General features: G+C 36.6%; 1 protein-coding gene across 5 annotated transcripts in view; it reads left to right on the forward strand.

The window, feature by feature from the left end:
- The window catches only part of DNAJC5B (DnaJ heat shock protein family (Hsp40) member C5 beta), a 93534-nt gene that overhangs the window by 61632 nt on the left and 12764 nt on the right, over positions 1 to 19138 (forward strand). For all 5 annotated transcript variants that reach the window (XR_007148727.1, XR_007148726.1, XR_007148728.1 and 2 more), the window contains 2 exons: positions 2972 to 3185; positions 7083 to 7254. Coding sequence is in view for 2 of the 5 variants with exons in the window: in XM_047842861.1 (XP_047698817.1) it covers positions 2972 to 3185; positions 7083 to 7254 (386 nt within the window). In the remaining 3 variants the exon portion in view is untranslated. The remainder of the gene's footprint in view (positions 1 to 2971; positions 3186 to 7082; positions 7255 to 19138) is intronic.

The raw sequence follows: 19138 nt of genomic DNA on the forward strand, positions 1-19138 counted from the left end.
TCACCTATAATCCCAATGTGCAGCTATAAGCACTGTTAATTGTGGTCATAACCTTCCATTTTCCTCTTTCTTCTCATTTTTCTGCTTTATTTTTCCTTATACAGACATATATACCACTGTCTATGTGTATGTGTATGTGCGTGTGTGTGTGTGTGTGTGTGTGTGTGTGTGTGTATCAAGGTCACCAAAAATTTCTAGATCACTAAACCTAGTGATCAGTTCTTAGTCCTCATCATATATGACCTGTTAATAGTATTTGACACAAATGACCACTCTCCTCCTTGAAATACTTTGTTCACTTAGATCCCAAGACCCCATATTCTCCATATTTTTCCTTCTGCCTCATTGATCTTTCTTTCTTCATCTCCTTTGCTTGTTCTTTCTTCTCAAAGCCCAGTTTTTGGACTTCTCTTGGACCCACTCACTTGTGAATCTTTTCCACTTCCATAGCTCTAAATACCATCTACTTGCTGAGAACTCCCAAACATGCATCTCCTACAGTAATTCTTGCCTAAACTCCAGGCTCATATACCTCTCTTACCTCCATCTCCACTTAGAAGTCTAATAGGCATCTCAAATGTGTCTAAAATACAAACTCTAAATCCTAACAAACCATTCCCTACTGCCAAAAAAAGAAAAAAAAATTCTTGCCAACTCATTAAGTAGTAACTACAAACTGCTATTTGCTCAGGCCAAAACTCTGGTGCCATCTCTCATTTCTTTCTTTTGTATCCCACATCCAATTCATCAGTTAGCTTTCAAAATATATCCAGAATCCAACCACTTCTCATTATATCCTCCACTGCCACACTGATCAGAACCACCATGGACTTTTCCTAAAAGAGTCTCCCTGCTTTGGTCTTTGTCCTCTCCAAGAGTCAGTAATCCTTCTAAAACTAAAGTCAGATCATACCACTCTTTTTCTCAAAAAAACCCAGTGGCTTCCCACATCACCTTAAAGACTAAAAGCCAAAGTCCTTTTATAATGGTCTACTCACACTGTGTGCCTTACTTTTTAAATTTAAAAATATAAAAAAGGCAGCCTAGTGGTGGTTAAGAGCATGTGCTCGAGGTCAAATTCCCTGTGTTCAAAGCCTGGCTGTAATTATTAGCTGTGTGATATTGGGCAAATTACTTAACTTTCTGGTGGCTAAATTTCCTCATCTGTAAAATGGGATCATGATAACACCTATTTCATAGAGTTGTGATAAATATTAATGAATTAATATTTATAACATGCTTACAATAGTGCTAGCACATAGTAAACATTATAAAAGATCTTTTAAATGACAAAATAGGCATTTTATGCTATTAGCACGAGATTTCATTGTGAATTCTGCACATAAAAAAACATAGATACCCCAAACACCTCTCAAAAAGCATGAAAATGTTTTAGTTAAACAAATTTAAAATGAACTATCATTCTTTTATTCTTTTTGTTTATTCTGAGTTCAGAGTTGAAACCGCTTTTACACCATGATTTACACTTTTAAGTATTTTGGTACTGATGCTGAGCTGCTTAATCACCTACTTCCTAACCAGCAGTACTTTAATTCCTAAAATATGTGTGATTTTTTTTTCCAGCTTATTGTATAGATTGACTTATAAAGTAGACTTTACTTTTCTGTTCTACTATGGCCTTTTATTATTGCATTAAAATGAAACCGTTTAATCTAAACCAAAATAAAAGCTTAAGGTATATTCGTACATAGAGCTATAAAGGACACAGCAGAGAGAACAAGTCACATAAGATTTCCAGTACGGAGTCATAAAATTTGTTGACTTTTTAGTGGAAAAATTACTACAGACTCAATTTTGAACACAGCTTTAATCATTATTTAAATCTGTCTGCAAAGGGAAGTGAAGGAAATGGCCACCAGCCAGACCCTGACTATCATAGCCCAGTTCTCACATTCGTGTTATAGGTTTTTTAATACTTGAGTATAACAAGAATAAATTACCCCCAAATCTCTCTCTCTCTCTCTCTCTCTCTCTCTCTCTCTCTCTCTCACACACACACACACACACACACACACACACACACCACACTGCAACACAACACATACATATATTCATCAGGAACTGATTCATGATCCAGAGAGAAGACAGGCCCTTTTACTCACAACTAAATTTCTACAGATTATTTGAAGTGGAAAGACCTATTTTAAAAGAAGTCAAATAGGGACGCCTGGGTGGCTCACTTGGTTGAGCATCTGACTCTTCATTTCAGTTCAGGTCATGACCTCACAGCTCATGCAATCTAGCTCCATGTTGGGCTCTGCGCTGACAGCACAGAACCTGCTTTGGATCTGTCTCCCTCTCCCTCGGCCCCTCCCCTGCTTGCTCACTCTCTCTCAAAATAAATAAATTTTTAAAAAAGAAGTCAAATATACATTTGACAACAAGGAAAGTCACAGTATCTGTTCATAAAAACAAAAGGGAGTGAAAAGGGGTTTGTGGAAGATTTGTGAAAAAGGTCATAATTTTATTCAAGGGAGTATGAATCAGATTTTTTTGGACAATTTTTCATTTAACTTTTAGAATATGTGGTGTGAACTTTTGTTAATTCCAGAAACTTGTTCCAGTTCTAAATGGAATTTTGGTGTAAACTTACTCTATTGCTCAAACACTTGAAAGGCCTCTGCATATTGAAGTGGGCCACTGATCAGCTTCCAGGTGAAAATAAACTTCACATATCTGCCAACAGCAAAATGACTCAGACTCAACAACTACGCAGCTATTGAGAATTCCTTTGAGGATGTGAGGAAAGAAACAATACTACTGTGCCTGCACATAGAAACAAGAGACAACATCTAATGGAAACTTGCTTAGTCACATCAACATTTTTGTGAAACTTATCATTTCACAGTAATTGCATGTAAAAATGATGAACAAATGAATAATGCCCCCCTAAAATGTCATTGCAATTCTTGTCAAATAATACTTCCCCTCACTTTTTTTATTTTAAAAGAAAGCTGGCCTTGAAACATCATCCAGACAAGAATCCAGATGATCCAGCTGCTGCTGAAAAGTTTAAAGAAATCAACAATGCCCACGCAATACTTACCGACATGTCAAAGAGAAACATATATGACAAGTATGGATCACTGGGACTCTATGTGGCTGAGCAATTTGGAGATGAAAATGTTAATGCCTACTTCATGCTGTCAAGCTGGTGGGCAAAGGTAAATCAATTTTTTCTTCAAAAACAATTTCCTAGAAAAACCATATTATTCACTCTTTTAGGCTCCATCTCAGAGAAAACCTAAGCTTACTATATTATTAAACTCTTATAAATAAAAAGAGGTATCACTTTAATCAAAAGCTATTATTTGAGGATCATTTTTTGCTTTAGCTCATTAAATAATCATAAAATACAGCATGACTTAAAATACCTCTAGACATTAAATATAAATGAATTTGAGGCTTCAGGTTAATTCTGACTGGCCCCCCCTCGACCCATGACTAATTAAGAACTGACTCACTGCTCAAAAACAAAAATAATTTATTAGTGTGACAACTGCTTAGTAAGTTATTATGGGACAAATTTAGCCATGTACTTTACTATCTATAGCATAGGCTACATGAACAAACACAGTACTTGGGAGAATGTGTGGTAATTATGTCATAGGCTCACGTGCAGCCTGACTTGAAGTAGTGGAGAAGGAAATGAGGAGGAAAAAGTGAGAATTAAGTAGTGTTGAACAGGGTGTGGGAGAGACATAGAGGCAAAAGGGGAAAAAAGGATATCTGGTCAAGAAGAAGGCAACATTTTTAAGGACTTAGTACAATCAGAACTCACTTTTAACAATAAATTTTGGGTGGTTTCCTAGGAATACCTGGTATATGTCTGGTGATGGTTATGCATTTGTTCATGAGTTTTAATGTCCTTACCTTTTTTTTTTTTACATTTATTTATTTTTGATGGACAGAGAGAGACAGAGCACAAGTGGGGTAGGGGCAGAGAGAGAAGGAGACACAGAATATGAAGCAGGCTTCAGGCTCTGAGCTGTCAGCACAGAGCCCGACGCGGGGCTCGGGCTAACAAACTGTGAGATCATGACCTGAGCTGAAGTTAGACGCTTAACTGACTGAGCTACCCAGGCACCCCCTTATCTTTTGACAAAAGCATATTTACATACAAAGCATTCATATGATCCATCAGGATATTTTTGGACAATTCATACATTTTGTGAAATCATATGAACTCACACTCATATGAGAGGTAATTAATTTAAAAAACTGCAGATCTCCAAAAAAAGGGGTTGCATGGTCAATAGGATTCTGATTGCTATTTTCTTCCACTAAAATAAATCTTGCTAAATTGAGGAGTTTTATATATGCAGAGAAAGAATATATTTTTGCACATAAGCATGGAAAGTCTACAACCTAAAGCCACATTTGTCTTCTACAGTCTCCAAAAATGTCTTCTCCTAGAGATAACTGGGATTCCCACTTGAAATCTCCTTTCTCTATTGTTGAAGACCTGGGAGAGAGACAAGTTCCTGCTGAGTGGATTTGGACCTTGGAATGAGAGTGTACATACTGACAATACCACTTATGATTGACTTAATGTTCACATAAAATGTAGGCTTTAGGGGGCTTGCCTGGGAACCTAACCTCCAGGTGTGACATTCTCTCCCTGGGAAGGTATATCGGACATTCTAGATAATTTACACACTAATACCTGGTTGCATATTAGGGCTGGCCTGCATAAAAACAAATAGGTTTCCTTACTGAGGAAGTTGACAAAGTTGATAAAAATTCATATAGAAAAACAGACGCTGTCCAGCAGTATAAGAAATATATGAAATAATTTCTGATGTGGCTCTTTAAAAGTAAGGCCACAAAAAAATGTACCTTCTTCTGTTTATGTCAAAAGCCTAACTGCACCGTGTCCATCAGAGTGGTCCGGTGCATATGATCATGTATTAAGTATGCATTAAATGAATGATTTATTGTACCACTGAAAATATGTATTTCAAAAATATTGAGCTCCTGGGGCACCTGGGTGACTCAGTCAGTTAAGTGGCTAACTTCAGCTCAGATCATGATCTCATGGTTCGTGAGTTTGGGCTTTTTGCTGTTAGCGCAGAGCCCGCTTTGGATCCTCTCTCTGCCCCTCCCCTGCTTGCTCTCTTTCTCTGAAAAATAAATACACATTTAAAAAAATAAATAAATCTTCCCATTAAAAAAAAATAGTGGACTCCTACTTATGCTCAGTAGTGTGCTAAGTACTATGAGTATGTAAGTCAAGGCTGTTTGTGTAGCAGGAAACCAATCTAGTTGGATTAATTAAAGAACAAAACAATATATGAATTAAAGAAAATTTTCAGCGAAGAGTAAATATGGGAATTGCATGGTAAAGACATAAGAGGACTAAAATAGGTAGAGAAAGGAGGAGCTGATTGAGGCAATAGCTCAGGAATACTGCATAGGAAGGTTTTGGAGGCAGCTGGTGAGGACAGTGTTGCAGCTTTTTTCGCAGAGTAATTTTCTTAAGTCTATGAAAATATAGAGTATCCACAGCAAAAAGATTATAGGTGCGAGAGTGTGACTAAAGCTCCCTCACTCCAAACCACTGTAGGCTCCACCCCATAATGGGGGCCAGAGTCAGAAAGAAGCAGGAATGAGCCAGGTGAGTTTCATCAACATTAAAGATTTCTACCTTAAGTTACTGAAGAACTGCATACATGCAAGGTGATCTTTATCCTCTTTGTTCTTTTTAGATAAAATCTGCATTCTTATTCAAAACACTTCCTATTTCAAATAACATATTTTTTACAAGCATTATATTGCTGAATTAAAAAATTTGGCTTATTTTAACTTAAATTGAGGGTTGGTAGAGTTTCTTTTCATTTTAGCTATGGCAGACTTAGTAAACAAATCTTTCATATGCTTGTGGGGAAATCCTGGTTCTGGCTGTTCACTAAAAGGAACAAATTATTCATCTATCTATTAATTACTTTATACATTCATTAATTCAGTAGGTATTTATTGTCTCCCACATGCCAGGTACTAAATCCTTAGGTAGGAGGGATTAAAAGATGACTAACGTATAGTTACAACCTTCAAAACTCTCGCAGTCTAATGTGACACAGACCTGTAAACAGATAAATGTCCTAAGGTGTCAACAACAACAATAGAACCATGGGAGAAATTTCTGTGGAGTACAACCTGGGCACAAAGGAGGGAGTAATTGTTCTAGAGTGGGGGGATCAGGAAAGATGTCAGAGAGAGGATCTTTGAGATGAATCTTAAACTCAGAGTTGGCATTTGTTAGATGGCTGAGGAATGGAAGGAGGCCTCTGGGAAGATGAATCCACAAGGAGAGCAAAGCTATGGAAGGTATGGCAGGAATAGGGCTGTGCTAATTAGGGAAAGGTTTGAAGCCAGATGACCATTAATAAGGAGTTCCAGTCTTTCCTGAGAGGCAGGAAAGTTGCCACATAGGTTCAAGAGAAATGTATTTCAGTAAGTTCCAACAACAATGTGCAGAGTAGAATAGGAGGCAAGAGTGGAGGCAGGGAGGCTAGTTAGGAGGCTACTGATGTGTTAAAGGCAGAGATAAGGAGATCTTTCTAAAGTCCTTACCAGTCAGGAGAGAGACAAGGGAGAGGGTGTAAGAGATCTTAAAGAGACTCTGGCAAGACTTAGTGACTAAGGGAAATGAGGAGGTGTGAGGGAGAGCTATCAATAGCTTATCTTTGGTGAGAATGACTCAATCCCCTTGGTTAGCTCATTTGACCTGTAGAGGTTGTCTGTTTGTTGTTTTGTTTGTTCTCCTCTTAATAATGATCACCATAGCTTATGAATAAAGAAGAAAGTATCACACCTCATTACTGTGGCTACAAGTCACTTCCTGTGAACTTGTTAGGCAAAACTTTATAAGGAATTTGTTTCCAAGGCAACTAAAAAGCTAGTTCTTGCATGGAATAAGGATGCGGGTGATTATGTGGTCCTCAGGGGGAACTGCAACATCTTCAGGTCTCTGAAGATACATGGATGCACACTTAATTTCTGGTTTCTCCCACACGCCACCATTCCTCACCCCTATTTTGGTTTGTCTCTGTTTCCCCTAGACCCTGTTTGTCATCATTGGACTCTTCACTGGCTGTTATTTTTGCTGCTGCCTGTGCTGCTGTTGCAACTGCTGCTGTGGACGCTGCCGGCCCAAATCATCAGTGCCAGAAGAGGACTTTTATGTGTCCCCAGAGGATCTTGAGGAGCAGATCAAGACTGACATGGAAAAAGGTGGAGTAAGATGACAGCAGAGCTAGTGGGTGTCCCTTCACAGGCCTGACCAAGCACAAGGTCCCTGGTGATGGTTATGACTGAAGTGAGAGAGATCCAACAACCCAATGAGGGGAATCCCACAGATTGTCAGCTTTTGGTACCTCTTTTGGGTGAGGATAAAGGAACAGTTACTTTTCCTGGCCACAGAGAAAAGCAGAACCTGACACCATTAGAAATAAATCACAAAATATGCTGATCACAAAGCAAAGCCAGTACAATTCATGATGTTGTTACAAGAGTGTTCAGGGAGGTTCAGGGAGGTTTGGGTGGGAATACCCAGAGATATGAGAACCAAGCCTGTTAACAAAGATCTCTATTCAAATAGAAGAAAATGGACATCAATAACCCTGGACTTTTTTTCTTTTCTAATTACTTGGTAATGAGTTTTGGGTAGAGCTGGGGAAGGGTGATCTTTCTTCCCTGGAAATGAAGCTTCCTTCCAAATCCACATATTCAGAGCTAGCCTCAACCAGCATCAAGAGAAGACTGAGGGATTTTCTTGCAACCTGTGACCCCTTCCTAGGGGGAACACTGGGTGGCTAGTCTGGCAAATAGGTGGGTTACTGTAACAATTTTTTGTTATTTCCCTTAGAGACAAACTGTGGGCCCATGGTGAAATACAATTACTATTGTCTTTTGCCTCATTTGGCATATAAAAGGACAACTAATCTTTTATTGAGGACATACATACCAAAAAGAACAAATAAGCAGCACTACTCAAAAATGGGTTAAACAGAAATGTATAAATGTAAACTCCTCTCCATGGAAGGGCCAGTGACCTTACATAACTTGCTTACGAATGATGATCCCATCTGCCTTTGTAAGGGAGATAAACTGTTTTAAGATCTCATTAGCTGGCTCTGTTGTCTATAGGATCTCCCATAACATCCATCAACCCAGTACAGTACTCTATCATTGACAGAGGATAGGATGGGACGTGAGATAGGAGAGTATTGTCATCATCATCCACTGTGTCAACTTTATCTTAACTTTTCCTGTATAGTGCAGAAACCAAAACTACGTGAATTGAACCCAGATATCCCAAATCCACTGATGTACACTTCTCTGAAAAGCCTCAAAATCTTTTCTATTTTAAATTAGATAAAAGCTCTACCAGGTCATTTCAGCAGACCTCCTTTGCAGAAGATTTCTTTTCTGGAACAGAAATTTACACTCAGTGCCAAATTCCACCCAGGTTTCCTTCCTGCAGGGTGACTAGTGATAAATCTGTGTGCCTCTCACTGTTCTTAGTTCTTACTCCCCAGAGCTACCAATTCCATTGCAGAGGTCATATTCTAGACTAAGTCTGATTGTGTTACGAAGAATCCTTAAGCAAAAGGACAAGCTTTATTCTATGGCTAAATATTTAAAAGCTCTATGCAGAGTTGATCCAGGTTTTATAGGGCCTGACACACTATTTGGGCAGTCCTCTTAAGAAAAAAAAAGCACGAAATTACAAATACAAAATTAGATCTGAAAGTGAATATTTATTTGGAATGAGAAAATGAAATCACAACAAATTTAAAACTTTAAAAACTGAAAATATCATGTATCAGAAAATCTAGAAAAATAGCGAATAGTTTAATTAACTGCCTGACACACCTCTACAGTACTTTCTCCTTATGTTTTTGGGATGCATTCATTATTCTTTGCCTCTTCATTTAATAATAATATTGGAATGTCGTTTTCTGTAGGAAGAGTAGAAAACTAATTGTTTTCCTCTAGCATGTTTGATCAAAATTTGTTTTCTCTCATTGGTAGAGTAAAAAAATTTCTTCTGGTTTTACAACTCACTAATAATAATGTCTAAATTTTTAGGGATTGCTTTAAATTTGGGAAGACTAATCTAGTCTATTTCATATATAAGTTGTAAGATTTGGAAGAATTTTTCACAGACCACTTTTTAAGTCTGCACGTTTCCAACTTTGTTGCCTCTACATCACCTAATACTTCCAGTATCAGAGCCCCCTGGACACATTCATATAGTGTGACATCACCTGTGGCATGGATCTTCATGTCTCCTCAGCAAGTGAACTGGCATAGGGAGCTATAGTATTCCTCGAGCCATTCCGAAGCCAGTATGGCTAGCAATAATTAACTATAAACAGAGTTTCTGCAAACCACAAAAACATATCCCTCTAAGTCCAAATGAAACTTATCATTTAACTCTATTTCCTCTTAACTGAATCCCTCAAAACATCCATAGCCCCTCTGTTGCCACTCATTAAGAAGAAAAGTATGATGGAGGGAAAGTCAAAGTGAAAAGAGACAGTGTTTTTGCTAATTATGATTAAAATATCTTACTTTTGCAAATCTACAAAAATATAAGCACATTGCTAGGGCCCCAAAAGGCCCTTAGAAAGATTTGCACAGATAGAGGTCCCTGAAGCTAAAACTCATTAACCATCCAGTAAATTTACCACTGCTCTTCAATCTAACATTTCATTACGAAAATCTATGCCTTATTTGTAGCTAGCTGCACTAGTTAATTTCAGATATTTATTCACTAATTCAGAGACTTTATGTTTACAGATAAAATAAACATTAAGACTTGTAAAGATGAAAAAGCAGATTCCATGAGAAGACTCTGCTTTCTGGACTATGATCCAATAAACATAATATGGTATCTTCTATTCTGCAAAAGAAGGGGGGCTATTTAAAGTTGTTAAAGAAAATATTCTTGAAAGGTGCTACTAATCATGCAGATATCAAGCTACTCATGAAAAATGATAGGCAGCATACATCAATATCTGAGTCCATTAGAAGGCACTGGTGAGATATTAGCACTTCAAGATTTTTTTTCAGTGATTCTGAAATTAAATGAAACATGGCAAACATTTTCTCACTTGGGGAATTATTACTTTATATTGAATCTAATCATAAAATCCTAGGATTTTAGAGGTGGAAGAAATCTGAGTAGTCAACCTTTACCTTTCCACAATTTTTTATCAGACTGCTGCCTAACCTCATTTGAAAGCTGCCAATGGTGAGGAGGTTTGGGACTTTGTATGAAAGTGAGAGATACTCAAAAATTCAACAACCACAGAAGGATTATAGAGTCAAAAGCAAGTTTACACCAACCTTCTGGCACCAGCTCTCTAAGAATAACAACATTAAAAAAAAAAATTTGTGTAAATATTTATGTGTTTTGTTTTGCAAAACTCTTATCCTGGCTACATATTTTTTGCTGCTTCTTTGCATAGCAAAAATTTTGATGAAAAATTTATCAGATTTTTAAGTGGATTATGATTTTAATGTCATGTCTAAGAACTTTGAGCCTAACCTTATGTCATAAAGATTTTCTTCAATGTTCTCTTCCCCTCTTTTAAAGTTTATTTATTTTGAGAGAGAGAGGGAGCATGCACACACAGAAAAGGAGAAGAAAGAGAGGGAGAGAGAGAGAGAATCCTAAGCAAGCTCCTCAGGTTCCACACTGTCAGCGTAGAGCCTAATATGGGGCCTGAACCCACGAACCCATGAGATCATGACCTGAGCCAAAATCAAGAGTCAGACGCTCACCTGACTGAGCCATCCAGGCACCCCCCCAGTGTTTTCTAAAAGTGTCATAGTTTTATGTCTAACATTTAGATCTGTGACCCATTTTAAGTTCATTTTTGTTTATGGTGTAGACTTAGGTCAACTTTGGTGGGCTTTTTTGGCACATGGAGTTTAATTGTTCTAACACTATTTGTTGAAAAGATTATCCTTTCTCCATTGAATTATCTTCGTCCCTTTGTTAAAAATCAAGTGACTATATTTCTATGGGTCTATTTATTGACTCTATTCTGTTCCATTGATCTATATCTATCCCTTCACCAATAACACACGCATCTTGCTTTCTGCAACTTTAAAGTAAGTCTTAAAATCAGCTAGTGTGATTCCTCTAACTTTATTGTTTTTCAAAATTGTTTTGGTGATTCTAGTTTGGTTTCCTTTCTGTATAAATTTTAGTATCAGGTTGTCTAAATCTACAGAAAAATACCAATTTTTAAAATTAAAATTGCATGAAATTTGTATATTAGTTTGGGAAAAATTGAGATCTTTACTATGTTGAATCTTCTAATTCAACAACATGGGATGTGTCTCTACTTATTTAGGTCTCATTTGGTTTCTTTTATGAGTGTTCTGTAGTTTTCAGAATACAGAGATGGAATATGTTTTGTTAAATGGATACCTAACTATTTCATTGGGGGGAGAGCTATTGTAAATGGCACTGGCTTTTAATCTGGGTTTCCAGATTAAATTCTTAAATACTTGTTCATCACAAGTATTTACAATTATTTTTGTGTACTGACTTTGTATCCTGTGTTCCTGTTAAGCTCACTCATTAATTTGTATTGATATGTGTGAATTCTTTGGGATTCTCTATGATGTCAATTATGTCCTCTGCATATAGAAATAGTGTTATTTCTTCCATTCCAATCCACATGCTTTTTCTTTATTTTTCTTGCTTTATTGCACTGGCTAGAATTCCAACACTTGATTTATTACTCTGCTGTCACCATCTTCAAATTGTTAGCTTTTAAAAAATTTTTTTTAATGTTTATTCATTTTTGAGACAGAGAAAGACAGACAGAGCATGGATGGGGGGAGGGGGGTAAGAGAGAGGGAGACAGGATCTGAAGCAGGCTCTAGGCTCTGAGCTATTAGCACAAATAGCACTGTGAGATCACTACCTGAGCTGAAGTTGGACACTTAACCAGCTGAGCCACCCAGGTGCCTCACTTCAAATTCTTAGCTTTTGAATCAGGTATAACACATTTTTCATTGTGCACTGTGTTTTGCTAATTATGCAGCCAGTACTGATAAAACATTTCTCTGAGTGGACTATAAATCCGCATTTCAAGCTTGATACTCATTGGCGAGTAATAGAACAAAATGCCTGTGAAGCATAATACCCTACTTTCAGGGAAGACTGAAGCTAATTGAGATGATACAGTGGGATGGGGAGAAGCAAGTGGAGCAAGGGTTTTATATTAATTATCAATGTAAATGCTATGCTACAGATTATACTGTATTTAGAGATTTGACCAGTATATGAATATTACAAATGAAAATGTATTTTTCATATTTGAGTATTAATTTTCAAAGAAGTATGGCTAGCATATCTTATATTATTCTAAGTGCAATTCTCAGAAATGCCAAGATAAAAACTATAATAAAACTAATACGAGATTATCTTCTCTCCAGATTAAAAGTTATAGCTCTTTAATACTTTATTGCCTCCTTATGCCTAATTAGACTAGTAAAGAAGAAAGAAGCTAACTAGAGAAATACATTTGTGATTTGAATTCAGTGAATAAACACCTCAAACTTCTCTTTTAAGGACACGTTATAGAACACTAGATATTTCTTAATTTATGAAAATCCAAATTTAAAATATCAAACTTTTTTAGCCAGCTGACTTATTAAAAAACATTACAGATGTTTTTCACTTGACTTGAGATAGTTAATATTCTAGTTTTATATTTAAAGTCTACAATTTTTCTTGGATATTTTTTATTATGTACATATTACAAACATACCTACTCCTTGACACTGGCTAAAGCCTAAGATACGTTTTGATGCTGTAAATGGTACCAGTTTCTATTTGAGAGTAGTGGTACAGGGTGGGATTTGGTAGTAGAGAGGAAAGATTAGCTTTAGTTATTATGTCTCTTTCAACTATGTGAGAAGGTATAATCCAGCGTCTACACTTAAGAAAGGGGGAAATTCCAGTGGTCTCTTCAATATTCACAGGAAACTATAGAATTTGTAAACAGATATCCATCTCTTTTCAAAATAAAAATATACTCCCAGTGGGATCCTAGGAACACAGAGAAATTCTATTGTTCTTATGAATCAATTAGGATAAAACAGAAGAGAGAAAGTATCTGGGGGGAGCCCATCGCCCCCTCTTTTTCATCTTGGAAAATTTGAAACTTGAAAGGTAAAGGTAATAAATACCAGGTGATTTCCCTTCCTTTCAAATGTTCACAAATTCGAAGTTCCACTTTGTGAATTTTTGAGTGGTATACTTAAAACAATCTCATTTAGACCCAGTATATTCCTCTGTTAGCTGAAGACCACAATGAAATCAGAATACTACTGCTAGCTAAGAGAACTCTGTAGACCATCTTCAGATACCCTGTTTCCTAGAACTCTGCGTGTGTGTGTGTGTGTGTGTGTGTGTGTGTGTGAGAGAGAGAGAGAGAGAGAGAGAGAGAGAGAGAGAGAGAGAAACAAAATACAGAAGCAAGAGAGTAAGTGAGAACCAGTTATCTCTAAACACCCTGGTAAAACAATCCAAGATTACAACAGCTAAATTCAGTGTTGGTTTTTTTTTCCCCCAAACTGAAGGCAATGGACTGAAAACTCCCAGTTAAACCCTAAAGATTTTTTTCATGCAATCATGACTTCCCCATTTTTTGGAAGGAGAGGGAATAAGATATCTAAGTAGAAGATTTTATAGAGTTGACCTTGGTTCTAAACATGTGATATTCAGTGATAGAAAAATCTATTGATTGCTTAACTGTTCTTGTTACTCACCTGGATAAAACCCAAATAAATTCACAGCCACTGTGCTGAAGAGGCCATATGGCTTGTAATTAGACTCCTGCTCTCAGCCAAGATATTGAGACATTTATTACATTTGCTCTGTAGCATTCATCACACTTTGCTGCTCAGGTAAAGGGCATCAAGGAAGAGATTAAATTCACCTTCTCTCTTTTCACCAACCCCCACTCAATCTCCCTCCTACCTTCTTCCCCCCAACCAAAAGGGACCCATTTCTAAAACTAATTCATAGAAAAAAAAATTCTTGCAACTAACTAATCCAAAGTCCTTTACTTCTTCTTTATATAAATACACCAAGTAAGCATCATCAAGGCTCTGGGCCAGGGGACCAGGACAAGTGAGTCAGCTCAGAATGCTGACCCAAAAGAAACTCAAAGTGGATCCAAAGTTTCTTCAATTTTTGGCTGCCAAGGTTCAGTGAACAGACAAACAGTGTAAAAACCTGTTTACTAGACAGGTTTATTAAGATAGTTTTCCCACAGCAAACATTTATTGAGCACTTAATATTTGTTAGACACTGTGGTAGGAGCTAGAAAAAGAAAATACATGGACTGGGCTATCTTGGATTTTACAATTTAGCAGAGGAGATGGGAGACAAATTGAAATAATGACACAAAAGAGCTAGCTAATTTACGAGTATAAGCACACCAAAGAAGAGGCACAGGGGCTGTGATAATAAACACTAGGAGGCCTGACTTGTGAGACAATGTAACAAGGAACAGAAACAAGAGCATAAATGGGAACCAGTTATCCCTGGCAAAGCAAACCAAAGGATGCAGGTAAAGCTAGCTTCCCCGAGGAAGTGACATTTAAAGCTGAAGACATAAAAAAGGAGAAGTTGAGGTGTAGGAGATTATGAGGATGGATAACCCTAGAAGGGATGAATCTTGATACCAACAAAGCGTTTGGCACAGTATCTCCCTACACCCTGTAGATAAGATGGCAAATAATGTTCTCCATGCCAGACAAAGCAGTTAAAATCATATTGGGCTGTTCTACTGAACAGTTTTATCAAGGAATTGAGTAAAACAGTAGTTGTACAGAGATCACAGTTGCAAATAACCCCAAAATGGGAGTTGTTCAGATAAGGGCTCATCCCATCAAAGTATGATAGAGAGAAAGCAGCTAGAATCTTAGACATTTTGCTAGAGAAGAGCAAGAGCCGTAAAATTTAACTAGATAAAGGGGAAAAGGAGTTAAGAGAAACCCAGGAGGTTCTGAGGAGGAAAGGACAAAAAGTAGAGGAGAGGTGGAATTTTATTCAGCCATAAAAAGAATGAAATACTGACACGTGCTACAATGTAGATGAACCTGTAAACATTATGCTAAGTGGAAGAAACCAGACACCAAAGAACAAATATTGCATGATACATTTATATTAAATAACCAGAACAGACAAGTCCATTGAGGCAGAAAACTGATGGTTGTCAGGGCCTGGGGAAGGGAGAAACAGGGAGCAACTGCCTAATAGGTACTGGGTTTCCTTTGGGGGAAATGTCTTATAACTAGATAGAAGTGGTGAATTATACTAAATTGTTTGCTTTTTTTTTTTATTTTTTTTAACCTTTATTTATTTTTGAGACAGAGAGAGACAGAGCATGAATGGGGGAGGGTCAGAGAGAGGGAGATACAGAAACTGAAACAGGCTCCAGGCTCCGAGCTGTCAGCACAGAGCCCGACGCGGGGCTTGAACTCACGGACTGCGAGATCATTGACCTGAGCCGAAGACGGACGCTTAACCGACTGAGCCACCCAGGCGCCCCTAAATTGTTTGCTTTAAAATGACTAATTTTATGGGAATCTTACCTCAATTAAACAAATACACAGGGGTGCTTGTGTGGTTCAGTCGGTTAAGCGTCTGACTCTTGGTTTCAGCTCAGGTCATGTTCTCATGGTTCATAAGTTCAAGTCCTGTATCAGGCTCTCTGCTAATAGTATGGAGCCTGCCTGGGATTCTCGCTTTCTCCCTCCTTCTCTCTCAAAAATAAATAAACTTTAAAAAAAACAAACAAACAAACATAGAGGAGAAGGGTAGAACAAAATTTGATTAGAGAAAGAAATTAAATACCCTTCCTACAGAAAAGGAGAAGGTTCTTTGTTCTCTGCAAATTCACCCATGGCAGGGAGTGGAAGATGCCACAGGCCTAACCAACTCACAAAGTAAGGGAAAATGAGAAAGTGGATTATTAGCCTTTTATGCCAACTACTTTGAGAGCAGATACTATTATGGCTACAACCAAGGGCTTTGGAGTCAGACAATTCCATTTCAAGCCCTAAATATAGGTTATTGGTTGAGGTTTGGGGGTAATTCACTTAATTCCTTAATCTGCTATTATTTTTATTAAATACTAAATACATACAAATATTATGACCTGACTTTATACCTTTTATAAAAAGAATATCCCACTACCTTTTCAGTTCCTATTGACTTTTCCCTCTGCTATCTTAAATCCTTTGTAATCATTTTTTTCCTTCAGTTTTATTGAGATATTTGATGTACAGCATTGTTTAAAGTATACAATGACCTGACTTATATATATTTATGAAATGATTACCACGATATGTTTAGATAACATCCATCATCTCATTTGGATACAAAAAGAAAAAAGAAAAAAAGGTTTTCCCTGTGATGAGAGCTTTTATGATTTACTCTCTTGGCAACCTTTAAATATACCATATAGCAGTGTTAACTACAGTCATCATGCTGTATATTACATCCCCAGAAATTATTCATCTTATAGCTACAAGTTTGTACCTTTTAACTACCCTCACCTCTGGTAACCACAAATCCAATCTCCAATAAGTTTTATAATCTACATATAAGTGCGATTATACAGTATTTGTCTTTATCGGACTTGCTTCACTTAGTTTAATGTACTCACATTCTATCCATGTTGTTACAAATGGCAGGATTTCTTTCTTTTTATGGCAGAATAATATTCTATCACATACACACTTTTTCTTTATCCATTCAAACATTGATGGACACTTAGATTGTCTCCATCCATGTCCTGGCTATTATAATGTAATAATTTCCTTAATATTCTTTTTAACATTACAAATAAATAAATTTGCATTCCTAATCCATATATTGCTTGGTTTTGCATATTTCTGAACTTTAAGTGAATGGGCTTATATTCAACAATTATCCTCCAACTTGCTTTTTTTCTTCAAAACTCAACATCCTATTTCTTTTTCTTTTTAAAAATTTTTTTAATGTTTATTTCTGAGACAGAGACAGACAGAGCATGAGTGGGGGAGGGGCAGAGAGAGAGGGAGGCACAGAATCAGAAGCAGGCTCCAGGCTCTGAGCTGTCAGCACAGAGTCCAACGCGGGGCTCAAACTCACAAACCATGAGATCATGACCGGAGCTGAAGTCGATTGCTCAACCAACTGAGCCACCCAGGCGCCCCTCAACATACTATTTCTAAGATCCATTCACATTATGACTGCCTTTCATTCATTTTCACTGTTGTATAGTATTCTTCTGGGAGAACATCCCATAAATTTATTTACCCATTCTACCGCTAACAGAAATTTGGGTAGTTTCCACTTTTTTGTCCGCTATAAACAATGCTTCTATGAATGTTCATATACATATCTTCTGGTGCATAAGTGCTAACAGCAAATACCTTAGTCAAAGTGTTTGTACATCTATACTTTATTACATAATGCCACGTTGTTCTGCAAAACTATTGCACTAATTTCCATTACTACTAAAAGTTAATGAGAGTTCCTGTTGTTCCACATCCTTGTCAACACTTGAAATCACCAGACTAATTGTGTGCCAATCTGGTGGGTGGGAAATGGTATGCCATTGTGGTTCTAATTTTTATCTCTTTTCTTATGTTGTTAATTTGAGTTTTTCCTTCTATGAAATGCCTATTCAAATCTTTTGCAGGTTTTCATTATATCATGTACTTTTTTCTAACTGATATTTTTATATTTGGGTATTAACTCTTTATCATGTTTGTTTAAAATGTATTCTCTCAGTTTATGTCTTGGTGTTTTTTCACTCTATGGTATCTTTTGATACACCAAAGTTCTCAGTTTTAATGTAATAAAATGTCAATTGTTGTCTTTATCTTTGGTGATTTTTGTATTTTAAGAAATCTTTCCCTATCCCAAGGATATAAAGGGGTTCTTCTATGTGGTCCTTTCAAAGTTTATAGTTTTGCTCTTCACATTTACATGTTTAATCATCTGGACTGATTTTTATATGTCATATGATTATGGTTCCAGTTTCAAGTTTTACATATAGAAAAAAATTGTCAGAGCACAGTGATTTCTAGTCTTGCTTTCAGAATACACTAAGTTTCAATAGATATATGGAGGACTTTCTGGTCTTTCTGTTCTGGTTCACTGCTCATTTTGTCTATCTGTATGCAACACCAGGCCCATTTATAAAATTCCTGGTACTGTTTAGGCAAGTCTTCCCACTCTGTTTTTCAGGGAAGTCTTATGTATCCTTGGCCTTTTGCTTTTCCATATAAATTTTAGAATCAGTTTTGTCAAGTTTTTAAACAAAAGATATTTAAATAAAACCTTTGAAATCTTGTTTAGAATTGCAGTGACTCTGTAGATCAGTTACATACTATTGACATTTTAAAAAATGTGTCTTCTAACATGTGACATGGTATATCCCTTCTTTACTGGCTTTTGCTAAGGATATCTTACGTATTTTTGGCTACATTTATTCCTGAATGCTTTATCCATTTTTATATAGTTACAAATAAATAACATTAATTTTCTACATTGTTTTGGTATACAGAAATGTGCTTTTTTTAAACATTGATTTTGAATTAAAGAAACTAGCTAAGCTCTCTATTTCCAATTATTTATCTGTAAATTCTTCAGGGTTTCTACATAATTGCTTGTATCATGTACGAACAGTGATAGTTTTTATTCTTCCTTCCCATCTCTTATAATTTTTTTTCTCTGTCTTGCCGTTCTGTTTTTGCTGAGACTACCGGTAAAATGTTGAAGAGAAGATGCTTTCCAGATTGCATCTTAACTATGAGGCTTGCTGTAGGTTTTGTCTCTGTTCCTTTTTGTTAGAACTTTGTCACAAGTGTAAAAGTTTATCAAATATTTTTTTCTTCATCAGTTGAGATGATCATGATTTTTCTCCCTTAATCTGTTAATGTGAAGAACTGTATGTTATTTTTCCAATGTTAAAACAATCTTGCATTCTTTTGATAAACCCAATGCAGTCATGATGAATTAACTATTTTTTGATAAAATGGGTTTGCTAATGTTGTTTTAGATGTTTGTATCTATATTAAT

The sequence above is a fragment of the Prionailurus viverrinus genome, chromosome F2, assembly GCF_022837055.1.
Source record: "Prionailurus viverrinus isolate Anna chromosome F2, UM_Priviv_1.0, whole genome shotgun sequence".
NCBI lineage: Eukaryota > Metazoa > Chordata > Mammalia > Carnivora > Felidae > Prionailurus > Prionailurus viverrinus.